This window comes from Schistocerca cancellata, chromosome 9 (genome assembly GCF_023864275.1).
Source record: "Schistocerca cancellata isolate TAMUIC-IGC-003103 chromosome 9, iqSchCanc2.1, whole genome shotgun sequence".
Lineage (NCBI taxonomy): Eukaryota > Metazoa > Arthropoda > Insecta > Orthoptera > Acrididae > Schistocerca > Schistocerca cancellata.
The window spans coordinates 179,841,600-179,859,213 of NC_064634.1; the positions used below are offsets into that span (position 1 = coordinate 179,841,600).

Genomic DNA, 17,614 nt, shown 5'->3' on the forward strand with positions numbered 1-17,614 from the left:
GGCCAGCCTCCAAAGTGTTAGAGCAAATCATCATGACACACATCAGAGAGAAATTAGTTTCATTCCCAACACATATCCCAAATATGATGCAAAACCAAGTATGTTCATCTGTCCAGTTACTTTCTATATTGATAAATTGGCCACAGAAAAATTCAGGTAATGGGACATATTTAAGACGATACTATCGATCATCAGTAATAATGTATTCATTTTGGAGTCACTGCATTTTGTAACTTTACTATATTTGCCAGATATCGACATGAGCAGATACAAGGAAAAATTGGCATCAATGGAAGGACATCACAAGCAAGTAATGCAATGCTCAGCCCTACATGCCAACTGTGCCACCTGGGCTGACCCACAGACAGCTGTGTTTTTTTTTTTTTTTTTTTTTTAAATTACAACTTCAATATTGCCTAAATCAATATTACATTGCTTGTGGATGATTACTGCTTGAGTTGCTTCTTGGATGGCCTTATGTTGGTAACTGACACATTTGAAAAAAGCGGACAGAAATGCTTGGCTCAGGACAATGTTCGTACACTTGGCAAACTGGTGATTCACATTTTTTCACATTCTCTTTTGTATAGGAACTGACAGCAAGTGTCAAATTATTAGTATAATATAACTGCATTCTTATGATACAAAACTAATGACAATACAGCCTAAGGATAAATTTTGACTGCTTCGAGAATGAAGCTAGTGTAGTCGAACATGTGTCACTTGACAGTAACTTCAAATGCAAAAAGTGAAAGTAACTTCAAATGCAAAAAGTGAAAGTAACTTCAAATGCAAAAAGTGAAAGTAACTTCAAATGCAAAAAGTGAAAGTAACTTCAAATGCAAAAAGTGAAAGTAACTTCAAATGCAAAAAGTGAAAGTAACTTCAAATGCAAAAAGTGAAAGTAACTTCAAATGCAAAAAGTATCTTACAAGACAGATTTCAAATACCATTTTAGGATATGTGGAGTCTGGGATGTCAATTCTGGTTACAAAGATGTTCATATAAAACAGGCTTTACGTTTTCTACTACAGAGAGAGAGAGAGAGAGAGAGAGAGAGAGAGAGAGAGAGAGTTGATAGCATTGTCTGAAACGGTAAAATTACATAAAGGCTTAGCAGAGGATGTTGATAAAAACAGCAGCAGACTAGTGTAAAAGTACGACCTGTAGCTTTTGCCCAAGTATTTTATAAACATAATCTCCTGATTAGGGTGGAACAGGGAGCACTTAGAAGTGGTCCCCATAGTTAACTATGTGAGCAGATAACCACTAGTTTTAATTCAAATGTTAGCATACTTCATGCTGGAAAGTAATGTCTGAATTTTAATGTGAAAACTGTTGAAGTTTTTTTTTAAAATGAAACTGACTTTATTAACGTTGTATGTCTTTATTCTTTACGTCCACATATTTATTTCACAACATAGTCACCCTGGTGACCAACACATTTCTCCCAACAAGAAATTAGTTTGTTGATACCATAACTGTACAATGTTTGACTTTGTTGATGAAGTCACAATCTCACCTCTGCATGCACCACTTCATCACTGTCAAAGTGAAGTTCTCAAAGGCACTCTAAGTTTTAGAAACAGATGAAAATCAGATGGAGCCCAGTTGGGACTGTAGGGAGGACAACTGATGACAGTGAACCCTAGGCATCAAACTCTTGCAGATGACACAGCACTTGTGTGTGGTTTGGCATTGTCACCTTGAAGGAGAAGGTGTTCGATGGGTGGATGAACTCTTCCAATTCGAAACTTGATTATGGCATGCTGTTTCTCACACACCAACTTAGTCATATTACACACTAAAATTCAGAGTCAACTAGTGACAAAGGGCTGCAAGTATGGAGGCATGAAGATTTTATTTTTATTTTTGTTGAGTCATGAGTCTCCTGACTGGTCTGATGTTGCCTACCACGAATTCCTCTCCTGTGACAATCTTTTCATCTCAGAGTAGCACTTGCAACCTATGTCCTCGGTTATTTGCTGGACGTATTCCAGTCTCTGTCTCCACATATTTATTTCCTCGCTGATTCTGCTGAGAACCACCTCATTCCTCACCTTATAACAGACCACCCAGTTTTCAATGTTCTTCAGTAGCACCTCATCTGAAATGCTTTGATTCTCTTCCGTTCCAGTTTTCCCACAGTCCATGTTTCACTACCATGCAATGCTGTGCTCCAAATATACATTCTCAGAATTCTTTCTCAGCTTAAAACCTATGTTTGATACTAGTTGACTCTCCTTTGCCAGGAATGCCCGTTTTTCCCAGTGATAGTCTGCTTTTTATGTCCTCCTTGCTCTGTCAATCATGTGTCATTCTGCTGCCTAGGTAGCAGAATTGTTTAACTTCTTTTGATAAGTTTTTTGCTGTTTTCATTTCTGCTACTTGCCATTACTTTAGCTCTCAATTCATATGCTGTACTCATTAAGCTATACATTCCATTCAACCGATTCTAAATTTTTCTTCAATTTCACTCAAGATACCACTGTCATCAGTGAATCTTATCACTGATATACTTTCACCTTGAAATTTAATCCCACTTTTGAACATTTCTTTCATTTCCACAATCACTTCTTTGATGCATAGGTTGGACAGTAGGAGCAAAAGACTACATCCCTGTCTTACACTCTTTTTAATCTGAGTACTTCATTCTTGGTCTTCCAGTCTTATTGTTCCCTCTTGGTTCTTGTACATATTGGATATTATTTGTCTTCCCCTATAGCTCACCCCATTTTTCTCAAAATTTCGAACATCTTGCACCATTTGACATAGCTGAACACTTTTTCCAGGTTGACAAATCTTAAGAACGTATCTTGATTTTTCTTTAGCCTTGCTTTCATTCTCAAACGCAATGTCAGAACTGCCTCTCTGGTGTCTTTAATAAACTGACAGTTACCTAACACACCCTCAGTTTTTTTATTTTCCATTCTTTTGTATATTATTCCTGTCAGAAATTTGGTTGGAATAGCTGTTAAGCTGATTGTGCGATAATTCTTGCATCTGTTGGCTTTTGCAATCTTTGCAATTGTGTGGATGATGTTTTTCCAAACGTCTGATGGTATACTGTCTCATACATTACACACACACACACACACACACACACACACACACCAATGTGAATAGTCATTTTGTTGTCACTTCCCCCAATGATTTCAGACATTCCGATTGAATATCTATCCTTTATACCTTACTTGATTCAAGTTGTCCAAAACTTTTAAATTTTGATTCGAACACTGGATCCTCTATCTCTTACCTGTGACTCCTGTTTCTTCTTCTATCATGTCATCTGACAAGTCCTCCCCTCATACAGGCCTTCAATATACTCTTTCCACCTATTTGCTCCCTCTTCTGCATTTAACAGTGGAATTCCCATTGCACTCAATGTTACCCTCCTTCACCATAGGTTGTCTTGACTTTTCTGTATGCTGAGTCAGTCCTTCCGACAATTATTCCTGTTTTGGTTTCTTCACAGATTTCATGCAGCCATTTCACCATAGCTTCCCTGCACTACCTATGTATTTCTTTCCTAAGTGATTTATATTTCTGTATTCCTGACTTTCCATGAACGTTTTTGTACTTCCTCCTCTTGTCAGCCAACAGAAGTATTTCTTCTTATACCCATGGTTTCTTTGTAGTTGCCTTCCTTGCACCTATGTTTCTCTTCCCAACTTCCGTGATTGCCATTTTTAGAGATGTTCATTCCTCTTTAACTGAACTGCCTACTGAGCTATTCATTATCACAGTACCTATAGCCTCAGAGAACTCAAGCAAATCTCTTCATTTCTTACTACTTCTGTATCCCACTTCTTTGTGCACTGATTCTCCCTCGCTAGTCTCAATCTTCAGCCTGCTCTTCATCATTAGTAAATTGTGATTTGAGTCTATATGTGCTCCTTGGTATGTCTCACAAATCCATATATGATTTTGGAATCTCAGTGTGAATCTTCCAGTATCTTCTGGCCTTTTCAAAGTATTCATGAACTTCTTTTGATTCTCGAACAGAGTACTCACAATTAATAACCGAGATTTTCTGCAGAACTCAATTAGTCTTTCTCCTCTTTCATTTCTACTACCAAGCCCATACACTCCCGTAACCTGTTCTTCTACTCACTACCCTAAAAGTAGTGATGTGGGCCGGGCAAATGCCCACTGGGCAGAACATTTATAAATGGCCGTTTGCCCAGCAATTACAGAAAGCAGTTTTAAATGCCCAAAATCTGGGCTTTTTAAAATAAGTTTTTACTGCTATAATGTACAATTCATCAATTAAAATAAGGGATGGAACAATACTCCCAATATTAAAAGTTAGTAAATGTTTACATTTAAACATGTGAATGTCATTCACTGCCTTTGTTACTAAGACTGAAAGGAAAGAGGAGAGAAGCATGTTTTGTTTGCTAACATTCCAGTTTGTTGTACCAAGTAAGGGCACATGTTACTGACAGCTCCTTCTCATTTACAATGTCCTTGTTATTTTTACGAGTTCTACTTCTCTCTTGTATGCATTCGGGGCATTTGCCCACGAATTCATCTTGCGCATTTGCACCAACTTGTAAATGCCCAGGCATTTTACATCACTACCTACAACTGCATTCCAACCTCCCATGGCCATTAGATTTCCCTCACCCTCTATGTACTCTATTACCCATTCTGTATCCTTATATATTTTATCTCTTCACCAGCTGCTTGCAGTGTTGGTAGGTAACCTGAACTATCATCATCATCATCATCATCATCTGCCTGCTGTTGATTCTGAAGAGAACAACTCTATCAATGAACTGCTCACTGTAACTTAGTCTGTGCCCCACCTTCCTATTTGTAAGGAATTCTACTCCTGTTATCCATTCTCTGCTGCTGCTGATGATATTGTCCTATACTCATCTGAGCAGAAATCATTGTCTCCTTTCCATTTCATTTCAGTGAACCCCAATATATTCAGATTGAGTCTTTGAATTTCTGTATTTTAGAATTTCTAGCTTCCCTATCACATTCAAACTTCTGACATTCCATGCTCCAATTCGTAGAATATTACCCTTTCATTGGTCTTTCAAGCTTTTATTCATGGTCAACTCCCTCCTCGGCAGTCCCCTTCTGGAGATCAAAATGGGGGGAATACTCCAGAATCATTTGCTAATGGAGAGAACAGCACCACACTTCTTCAATTACAGGCCATATATCCTATGGATACACTTCATGTCTTTACTGCAGTTGTTTCCATTGCCTTCTGCATCCTCATGCCGTTGACTGCTGCTGATTTTTCCAACTTTTAGGGACAGGTTACCACCCTGATGGCAAGAGAGTGCCCTGAATCTACCCGCTCTTCTGACCTTTCTCACAAGGCCATTGGCAGAACAAGGGTGACATCTTATGCCAGAAGTCTTCGGTCGCCATTGCTGATGGTTTTTATTCAAAATTTAAGCAGTGGTGAGGTTCGAATCTGGGATTGAGGATGTTTTTACTACAACTCAAGGATGCTATGCCTTGACCACAGGTGCATAACAACAATAATACAGGAACAGAAAGTTAATAATGTTTGTTTTATTTAAAAAGTATTCACAGTTTTCACATCAAAAAGTCAGAAGCATTACTTTCCAGCACATCCTCACAGCCTGCAACAGTTCTCTTTTCCTGTTAATGTTATACGATTTATGGAACGTAACAAGTAAATGACTGCCTGCCTGAATGAATGAATGAATGAACGAACGAACAAAATCAAAAGAGAATCAACTACAGCATTAGATATGAACGCAGCTGCATGAGGCATCAACATGCAGCAGTAAACCTGGAAGCCCCTCTGTCAACATTGTCACTGGTTTCCACAGAGTATAAAACTGCATAGCCTATTATTCTAGTATCCTCCAAGTGATTAATCGTAACTGCTGCCTCCACACCAGCTTCAACCTTTCATTGCTACAGGCCTTTCTGCCATCAATGTTCCGCACTGAAGAAAAACTGTTGCCAGCACTTTCTATTACACACTCATTAGTGACACCAGATGCTGATGAACTCTTGGAACTCCTTCTACAACAGGACTGCTTATGATCATCACAAGTAAATAAAGCTGTGGCTGTGGCTGTGCTTCTTCTTCTTCTTCTTCTTCTTCTTCTTCTTCTGATGATGATGATGATGATGATGATATCACTTGCACTGGTGAATGAAATAACACTGTTGGAAGAGTTGCAACAATTGAACTGGTCAGCTTGAGCTACTACGTGTCAAAAAAGAGCGGGCGGCGGCGGGGGTAAATCTTACCATTGTTCTACGAGACTGACTAACCGCCCCCACTCTCCCCCCAAAAAGTTGCCAAAGACAGTGGAAACATTCAGCCTATTTTGGACATGTTGAATGTAAAAGCAATACCATACAGTACTGCACTGGGTGAAATCAATGAAAAACACTTTTTACACACCAACATGCTGGAGCAGTTGGCCAGTTTTGAATTTGATCAACAATTCATTTATATTAGTCGAATTCGCCCCATCAGTTCATGTGTGGTGCATCTATCTAAGCTGTTAATATTCAATCTTATTGATAAAAAATTGTAAACATGACCGAATGCAAAATTTGGAGTCATGTTTAATTAAGCAATCTCCTACACAAAACTAATATGATGTACCAATTTTTACAACATACATTAACTAATTCCTTCAGGAATTGAAAAATTAAAAGCAACCAATTAATTTTTCTTATGTAGCGGTAGTTAATAATGTATTGGCCTACTTACAGTGCCCACAACCAGCAGCCTCGTCTTCTACAATTTTCGCTTCCAGCTGCTCATCGGAGAAAAGGGCAGCTTCCAGTCGTGGGATTTGTGTTTCTGTTTCATCGTGCAACTGGATAATGAACTGAGAACAGTGAGACACAATCTCCAACATATCTTTAAACTCCTTCGTCAGATCCTCTAGCTCAGGGATGTACGGTGACAGATCTGCAGGACCTTCAAGACGTCGTGCATTTAAAGTTTCTTCTGCTTGCCTAAGCAAATTATTCAGGAAATCTTCTGGAAGCAGCCCATTCTACAACAGCAATTTAAGTGGCATTTTACATGTTTATATACAGTATTGCAACATTGTACAATTTACAACTGTATATAATTATCTGTGGCAAGAGGCTTCCTAAACAAAATACCATAAAGAACAGAGTGCCAGTGAACTATCCTTCATACTCAAGCAACAAACTTAATTTAAGACGCCTCGTAAAAATGTCTAATATGTGAAAAAATTATGAAAAAGTTTTCAAATGATTTCATGGAGGATTTATCTAACACACACAGGCCTCACCCAGTGCCACACTAGATGCAGAGGAATAAATGTATGTAACAAGTAAGCTTTCTCAGCACAGCAAAAGCCAGACTCGAAAATTATTTCACAGAGAATCCCAAAGATAACTGTTCTGTATCAATACAATCTTTTTTTTTCCCCCACCTGAGAATATAAAATCTCATGCAGTTTTATTTGCAGATGATGCATTTGTAATAACTGAAAATGGAACAATAAAACAAATTCCCAAATAGTCACCGATACTAAAAACAGTTTAGAATATTAGTTTATCTAAATGGATTAAAATTAAAGATGACAAAGCCCGATTAATACTTTAAAACCAAGCAGTCCAAAACAAAGAACTTCCAAATTACCAATAAAAATCAGCAAGTTAGGGAAGTAGATAATGTCAAATTCCTGGGGACATCTGTGGAAGAAAATATATATCAGTCTTACAGCCTATTTAACAAAAAAATTGAACAGTCTTGCAGACACCATTATAATGGCAGTACCCAAAATAATACTCTTCACTCAGAGCATTCCAAGAGCTATAGCTTAAGAGGACAATGTTAGTCTAACTGCTGCAAGATAGAGGTTGGACAAAAATATGAGGACACCACAAATGAAACATTACCATGCCTAATACAGCATAAAAAACCCGATGAAAGAGCTTCCTGTTGTCTCCAAATGGGTGAATGCAGGTATTGTATGGTTTCAGGACTATCTTATACCATTCTTCCTGCAAAACAGTGGTCGAGTTCAAGTAATGACGATGGAGACTGATAGCGATCATGCACGTTTTTCTCCAAAGCAGACCACAAAGGCTCAATAATATTGAGAGCTGGTGACTATGGTGGCCACGGGAGATGCGACACTTCATCCTCGTTCTCACGAAACCAGTCCTGGATTATGTGAGATGTATGAACAGTACTGTCTTCCTGGAACACAGCATCACCATTGGTGAACAAACATTGTATCATAGGATGGACCTGGTCAGCCAAAATCGTCACATAAATCTTGGCATTAATGGGACCTCACCAAGTCACCATGGCTTGAATCCACGATAAGGCTGTCCAAATTATCATAGAATCTTGCCATATTTCATTCTTGGAACATAAACTTGGTCACAAATTAGAAAGGGTGTGAAAGATGACTCAAAAAACAAAATTACTTTTTTCCATTTTTTCATAGTCCACATTTTATAGTTTCGTCACCAAGTTTTTCTGTTACGTGTATTTGCATCACTGATGAAATGGTTTTGGAATTTCAGCTTACACTGTAATTGCCAACTTATGGAGCTCTCTTTTCTTCTTCTTCTTCTTCTTCTTCTTCTTCTTCTTCTAGACAGGGTTCACGAGTACGACATTCAGTTCTGCCGTGACTATTGCCGCTGCCTTCTGCTCATTATTGATCACAATCATCTTCAATGACTGCCCGCCATGATCATTTAACACACACTTTTGTCTGCTCTGTGACTTGACGAATGATGCTTTCCCTTCGGTACCTGTATGTGGTATGAACCTTAGATATGGTGCCTCTTGAAACACCGGACACTTTGGCTTCCTTGCTTATGGGAAGCAACCACCATATAGCATCAATAGTTTCCTCATGTTCAAATTCACATAGCTCCAATGCAACGCACTCACATCTGTATAGAACACTTTTATGACAACTGACACTTGCAACATATTGAGGTCACTACACAGGTACCGCTCGTGGTCAAATACAACAGCACATCCTACAGGCTGGGCTAATATCTGCATTCATGATGAAGCAAGCATTTCTCATGGTGTTTCTACATTTTTGTCCATGTTTAATACTATCCAACTGCATGTTGATTCTTCCCTAGCCTGCCATCTGAAGGTATCTGGAATTTCAACTGTTTGTATCGAACTCTCGATACTTCTGCAAGAGCCAACAGAGTGAACTTTTGACTGAAGAAAGGTAGAAGGAATGCCTTTCCCCACAGAGACAATCAAATGTGTATCATGACACCAATCAAACAACTGGTCAAAAGTCTCCAGACAAAAGCTGCTGGACATTCCCCAGATGGTAGCAATGTAATTAACATTACTGTTGCTAGTGTCACAGAAAATCTTCTTTGGAGAATGCTTCCCAGTAAAAAGGCAGAATTTGTTTCATTTGTTCTTGTAATTTTTCACAAGCCACAACTCTGACAAAATTAATGAATGACGTACTGAAAAATACCAAAAGCTGCTACATAGATAATTTTACTTCTGTCAATGACCACATGTAGGAGAGAGAAATCTACAATTACACCTTGTAATTAAGTACCACTATTTGTAAAGATATAGCTGCTATTGTACAGCATAGAATTCAAATAAGTTTACAAACATGTGCAACAGAACTTTATAGTGGTTAGTGACATGACTGACGTAATCAGTCATTGCAGGAGACTACTATAATTTTGAACTGTAGTCTTTTTATGAAAACTTATTTACTTGCCCCGATAACTATGTTGACACATCAGTGGATTACTAGTTTTGGCAATATAAACAGCCATCTTCAGCTCGAAAACCAATCAGTTACTCTGTTGCAGCCAAAATGGCATTAAACCACGGAACAAAATTATGCGATGTGCATCTGTTTTGTTCATAACATACAAATTTTTAAAGTTGTGTATGCATAATGTTGGCATATCCGGCATGTTACTGTAATGCCTTGACTTTCTTATGCACACTGTGCGTTCTTGTGACAGAATGGTTTGATCACTGTTTGATGTGGCTACCACTGTCCAGTTTTATTGATCTGACAGTGGAAATTTATATTGCCAAAATCAGTAATGCACTAACGTGTTAAAAATGTAACCTTGGCACATGTAAGTTTTCATAACAAGACTACAGTACAGAATTTTGTAGACTGCATAAACTGCGATGGTACAGTACACATACAATTTAAAAAAGCACTGTAGAATAACGCTTGTTTAATCAACTCCCTTTCACATATTATATAACTGTATGTATTGTAAAACAGTTTGTACATGGTAATACAATTACTTAATCTAGCTAGGAAGGCTCCTAGTTTTACGGGACACTGTGCAGACATATCTGCTTAGTTTAAACACTAATCCACAGAGAGGTGGTGTGGTGCTGTTATGCTATTTATAGGTCTGATATTAATCTTCATCACCTTAAATGTTGATTTTTCTTCAGAATAGCAAATCAAATGCTATTCAATCTGCTATTCACTTCAGAGGAGCCCAATTATCCCCCCCCCCCCCAATAATTATCACCAACTTTTCCTCCCTGTTTGCAGATATCTCTTCTGCCAGCTCAAGGGTAGAGGTCGCGCAAAATAATGAGGCCCGTATCCGCACAAACAGTGTGATAAAGGAAGGGGGGAGGGCAAAAAAACCTCTTTTGGTAAATTTACTAAAAGGGAAAAATTTATAAAGGATCAGCATGAGAAAATACTAACCAACATGAGTGGCATAAAAAAGATGGACAACTTGCTTCTCACAGCTATTCAACTACAATGATCCATAGTTTTACTTCAAATTTCACGAACCTGATAGCGTTGATGCACAAGTCACAAACCCAACAGTAAATGAAATACAGCAAGCAATAAATTAACGAATAACAAAGCTTGGGATGAAGACCAGATATACAATGAGGTATTAAAGAATGGAGAACCTGATCTGGAATTAGAAGTACATTCTTTAACAAACCAAATCATGCCTGCAGACTGAAAGACCAAAATAATATGCTCATATTTAAGAAGAATTATCCCCTTGTCTGTGATAACTACAGAGGGATTGCTTTACTAGATGTCACTTATAAAAGCCTAGCAATATGCCTATTCAACAGACTGCTCCCAATAACAGAACTAATTGGTGACTACCAATGCAGTTTCTGCAAAAATACATTCACATTAGATCATTTATTCACTCCATGACAGCTTAATTAGAAGGTGTGGGAAATCAATGCAGATGCCCATATATTATTTCTAATTTTATGAAGGCCTACAACAGCATGCACTGACATATACTCCTAATACAATAAGGAAATCTAATATACCAACAAAGCTAACCAGATTGATTAGAATGTTTACAAACAAAAATTTGTCATATAAAGACGACGGTAGGAGAAACTGAAAATTTTAAGAATTTCACTGAGCTTAAGACAAGGGGACGCCATACCACCAATTTCATTTAACACTTAATAGGAAGAATGATTTTTATTACTTAACTGGAAATGTGTGTTTGACAGACATGGTAACGAAGAAAGCGAAATACATGTTGCTTTCTCACAAAGTAGGATTTTCATCTGTTAGTACAATGAACAAACTGAACAATAACTCCATAAACCCCCTTAACACGTAACAATTCTAAATGGGTTACTTTCATGAATACTCATATAATGGAACTCTTTTAGAAAAACCACCACCACCACCACCCCACCACCACCACCACCACCACCACCACCACCACCACCACCACCACCACCACCAAAACCACCACCACCAACAACAACAACTGATGAATTTGGAAAAAACTCTCTGAAATGTATGCTGATTTGTCTTCCTCTTTCTGTATTTCTCACCACCACCACCACCACCACCAAAACCACCAACAACAACAACTGATGAATTTGGAAAAAACTCTCTGAAATGTATGCTGATTTGTCTTCCTCTTTCTGTATTTCTCTTGTTTCAGGGTCATCAAATCATGAGTACCGAGATTTGAAACCGCTTTAAGAGCATTGCGCCTCTAAATATAGGGCTTCCAATATAGTCAGTAGAGACAAATGATAGCATATCTTCGTGCCTAGACTTACACATGGAAGTTAGCATACAAAGCACCATAAGTGCTTTTATTTCATACAGATCAGCAGATTTGTAGTTACTTTGCTGGTGTACTTCAATCCTGTTTCTGTACCATTCCAGTTTAATATTTGCCCATTTCACAATTACTTCTATGAGTTTGTCATCAAATATCAAAAGACCAACTATCTTCTACCTTAGGATTATCACCCAAATTTTTAACAACCCTTGTTTTACATGGTATTACTGTGATTACGTTATCATGAGATTCTCATCTAGCTTTAGTTGGTTCTTTTGATTCCCAACAAAATCCATTATTGCCTTTGTCAACAAAAATAACTGACATTTTATTATTTGTTTGCTCACATGTGCAGGAAAAGTCAACACTTGCAACTGATTCTTTTTCATCAGAGGAAGGAAGATCTGGAGGTTTTTTTTTCTTGAGAAAAGGAAGGATCACAATTGGAATCTGTCAGAAAATAAATCCTCTACTTCCAAATCTTCTCCATCTACTTCTTCGCACATCTTTGCAAGTTTCTCTTCAAAATTTGGGTCATCCACTCCCAATACTTCTGTTTGTCTTCTTTTTTCTGATGTAGATAGAACCTGCTCCATTTTTTCCACTAGTAAAATATTTTACAAAAATGCTAAGAGTGTAACTTAACTGCATGTCTAAAGGGAAAAGCAATTAGCTGCACGTAGATCTATGCACCAGAAGTAGGAGTATAGATTTAGAAATGTATGTCTAATAGACACGCAACAAAACTTGCGTTAATGGAAATGTGTGTCTCATACACACTGTAGTATTTGAGGAAACAACAATTACTTCATGTGTAACTGTTACTGTCAACAATCAATCACACCAAAAGGCTGACAAAAAAACTATGTGAAGCTACAGAGGCATTCTTGCGAACAGCACAAACAGTGCTGTCACTCTAACAAAATAAAACTGCATGTGTGTCCCTCAGACCTCGTCTTAGAGAAGATCGACAAAGAATTTAGCGAAACTAATCTACAATGCAGGAGGTGAGCATTGCTCGACTTAACTGCGTTGATGATTTAGTATTAACAAGTAGTTTCAAAACAGAATTAATCAGAATGATGCAAAATTATTACAAAGTCACTGAGAAAATGGGATTATGCGTTATTGACGAAAATACAAAATATCTGGTCGTAAGTATGAAAATCCAAAATGATGTAGTTTTGGCTGCAGATGGATTAACTTTCAAGACAGGTGATAACTTCAAATACTTTGGGAGCTTTTCGTAACACAGAACAGATATAGACATAGATGTCTGTCCAGCAACAGCTAGCAAAACACTTTTTAGTAACTTCAAAATACACATGTATGAAACTACTATTACACCGGTAACCTTATGCAGGTGTGAAGTATTAATATTTAGGAAGATATATAAATTTTGGACTGGTATATGAGCAGCGGCGGGGGGGATGTGAGGGGGAAAGAGAGAGCTGTACAAACATAATAACATCGTTGAAGTGCTGAAGAAGAGAAGGTTTAATTGGGCACACTGTGTTTTCTTTAAATAGGAACCCCCATTTTTTATTACATATTCGTGTAGTATGTAAAGAAATATGAATGTTTTAGTTGGACCACTTTTTTCACTTTGTGATAGATGGCGCTGTAATAGTCACAAACGTATAAGTACGTGGTATCACGTAACATTTCGCCAGTGCGGACAGTATTTGCTTCGTGATACATTACCCGTGTTAAAATGGACCGTTTACCAATTGCGGAAAAGGTCGATATCGTGTTGATGTATGGCTATTGTGATCAAAATGCCCAATGGGCGGGTGCTACGTATGCTGCTCGGTATCATGGACGACATCATAAAAGTGTCCGGACCGTTCGCCGGATAGTTACGTTATTTAAGGAAACAGGAAGTGTTCAGCCACATGTGAAATGTCAACCACGACCTACAACAAATGATGATGACCAAGTAGGTGTTTTAGCTGCTGTCGCAGCTAATCTGCACATCAGTAGCAGACAAATTGGGCGAGAATCGAGAATCTCAAAAACGTTGGTGTTGAGAATTCTACATCAACATTGGTTGCACCCGTACCATATTACTATGCACCAGGAATTGCATGGCGACGACTTTGAACGTCATGTACAGTTCTGCCACTGGGCACAAGAGAAATTACGGGACGATGACAGATTTTTTGCGCGCATTCTATTTAGCGATGAAGCGTCATTCACCAACAGCGGTAATGTAAACCAGCATAATATGCACTATTGGGCAACGGAAAATCCACGATGGCTGCAAAAAGTGGAACATCACCTTGGCAGGTTCATGTATGGTGCGGCATTATGGGAGGAAGGATAATTGGCCCACATTTTATCGATGGCAATCTAAATGGTGCAATGTATGCTGATTTTCTATGTAACGTTCTACCGATGTTACTACAAGATGTTTCACTGCATGACAGATTGGCGATGTACTTCAAACATGATGGATGTCCGGCACATAGCTTGTGTGCGGTTGAAGCGGTATTGAATAGCATATTTCACGACAGGTGGATTGGTCGTCTAAGCACCATACCATGGCCCGCATGTTCACCGGATCTGATGTCCCCATATTTCTTTCTGTGAGGAAAGTTCAAGGATATTTACTATCGTGAGCCACCAACATCGCCTGACAACATGCATCAGCGCATTGTCAATGCGTGTGCGAACATTATGGAAGGCGAACCATTCGCTGTTGAGCGGAATGTCGTTACACATATTGCCAAATGCATCGAGTTGACAGACATAATTTTGAGCATTTATTGCATTAATGTGGTATTTACAGGCAATCACGCTGAAACAGCATGCGTTCTCAAAAATGATAAGTTCACAAAGGTACATGTATCACATTGGAACAGCCGAAATAAAATGTTCAAACATACCTACGTTCTGTATTTTAATTTAAAAAACCTACCTGTTACCAACTGTTCATCTAAAATTGTGAGCCATATATTTGTGATTATTACAGCACCATCTATCACAAAGCGAAAAAAGTGGTCCAACTAAAACATTCATATTTCTTTACGTACTACATGAATATGTAATAAAAAATGGGGGTTCCTATTTTAAAAATCTGCAGTTGATATCTGTTTGACCTATGGCAGTGCCATCTAGCGGGCCAACCATAGCGCCATCTGGTTTCCCCTTCAAGCTAGACAAGTTTCGTTCTTTGTAGTTTTATCGTTTGACGATTATTTCGTGAGATATTTGGCCCGGCCACGATCAATGGACCACCCTGTATATACGGGTTTGCTGGCCCGAGGAGGGAGGCACCAAGTTTGGCCAACCATAGCGCCATCTGGTTTCCCCCTTCAAGCTAGACAAGTTTCGTTCTTTGTAGTTTTTTCGTTTGACGATTATTTCGTGAGATATTTGGCCCGGCCACGATCAATGGACCACCCTGTATATACGGGTTTGCTGGCCCGAGGAGGGAGGCACCAAGTTTGGGGATTGGAGGCAGCAATGCGAGAAGAGGTGGCCACAAGGTCCAAGCGGCCAAAGCCACATGTTATGCAAGGAGGGCCTGTGCAGAGGAAGGATACCGTAGTACTTCACCGGGGTCAGCGTCGACTACAAGCAGCAGACCAACATCCATTTGATTGGTTGGCAACAACTGTGTAGGGCAACCGATCATGGCCTGACTGTCCCCTTCTACCTGGCTGTCATCAGCACCACCCAGCAATCGCCGCGACACACTGCGGATCCATGGATCTGGCTGCTGATAAAGGGGAGTAACATTCTGTAAACCTCACGGTGATTTGTGTCACTGTCTACCCTACCTCCTAATTATTTTCTGAACTGCCAAACATAATCAGTGTATGTAATAATCTAGTAAACATTTGTTGTATTTTACTACGTGCTTATTTTGTTTTGCTGCAATTATGATATTTTACTATGGTTGAGAGAAAACATATTGTTGTACAATCAGTTTCAAAACAAAAATACCTATCTCAGTTCTGGTTGTCAGGCCTTTCTTTGTAATTAACCAGTCACCCTTTCCTTTTTGTACACGAGTTCTATTGGAGTTGTGCAGCCAATTAAGATCCAAAATTACAAAGTGGCTCTGGTTATCCTCATCCCCTCAAACCCAGAACCTCCCACAGAAGAACCCCAAAAGTGCCCCACTTGTGACAGGTTACTTTCCGGGACTGGATCAGACTCTGAATGTGGCTCTCCAGCAGGGATACGACTTCCTCAAATCCTGCCCTGAAATGAGATCCATCCTTCATTAAATCCTCCCCACTCCACCAAGAATGTCTTTCCGGCGTCCATCTAACCTTCGTAACCTCTTGGTTCATCCCTATGAAATCCCCAAATCACCTTCCCTACCCTCTGGCTCCTACCCTTGTAACTGCCCCCGGTGTAAAACCTGTCCCATGCACCCTCCCACCACCACCTACTCCAGTCCTGTAACCCGGAAAGTGTACAGGTGTACACAATCAAAGGCAGAGCCATGTGTGAAGGCACCCACGTGATTTACCAACTGACCTGCTTACACTGTGACACAGGCAGACAGTGTTTGTTGGTAATGAGGATCACCCTGTGGCTAAACATGCCTTGGTGCACGGCTAGCACATCTTGGCACAATGTTACACCGTCCGGGTTATCTGGATACTTCCCACTAACACCAACCTATCAGAACTCCGGAAATGGGAACTTGCCCTTCAATATATCCTCTCTTCCCATTACCCACCAGGCCTCAACCTCCACTAATTTCAAATTGCCGCCGCTCATACCTCACCTGTCATTCAACAACATCTTTGCCTCTGTACTTCTGCCTCGACTGACATCTCTGCCCAAACTCTTTGCCTTTACATATGTCTGCTTGTGTGTGTGTGTGTGTGTGTGTGTGTGTGTGTGTGTGTGTGTGAGAGAGAGAGAGAGAGAGAGAGAGAGAGAGAGAGAGAGAGAGAGAGATTGGAGTGACTCCTTGCCCTCTCCCTTGGTACCCGCATCCTTTCGTCTTTCACTCTCCTTCCCTCCTTCCTGGTGGGGTGACCGTGGGTTGTGAGGGCTTGAATTTTGTGTGTGTGTTTGTGTCTCTGTCAGCATGGCGGCACTTTCGTTTGGTGAGTTGCATCATCTTTGTTTTTGTGTGTGTGTCTATATATATCTCTGGAAACAAGGATGATGTGCCTTACCAGGCGAAGGCGTTAGTGTGTTGATGGGGACGCTGACAAGCACAAGCACACACACGGGGTTCAGGCTTTCGCAACCCACGGTTGGGGGGGGGGGGGGGCGGGGGATGCAGTCGCGCACAAGCACATGTCCGTCTGCACATGTACGGACACAGGCAGGCTTGTGTCTGTATATGTGCGGATGGATGTGTGTGTGTGTGTGTGTGTGTGTGTGTGTGTGTGTGTGTGCGCGCGGATGGGTGTGTGTGTGTGTGTGTGTGTGTGTGTGTGTGTGCGCGCGAGTGTATACCTGTCCTTTTTTTCCCCCTAAGGTAAGTCTTTTTCCCCCTAAGGTAAGTCTTCCCCCCCATGAACCATGGACCTTGCCGCTGGTGGGGAGGCTTGCGTGCCTCAGCGATACAGATGGC

The 17,614-nt window shown here is 39.8% G+C and overlaps 1 protein-coding gene across 2 annotated transcripts in view; it reads right to left on the bottom strand.

Annotated features, from left to right (window-relative positions):
* LOC126100845 (uncharacterized) overlaps positions 1-17,614 on the bottom strand; it is a 155,141-nt gene that overhangs the window by 81,825 nt on the left and 55,702 nt on the right. For both annotated transcript variants that reach the window (XM_049911499.1, XM_049911500.1), the window contains one exon: positions 6,728-7,019. In XM_049911499.1, coding sequence (XP_049767456.1) covers positions 6,728-7,019 — 292 coding nt within the window. The remainder of the gene's footprint in view (positions 1-6,727; positions 7,020-17,614) is intronic.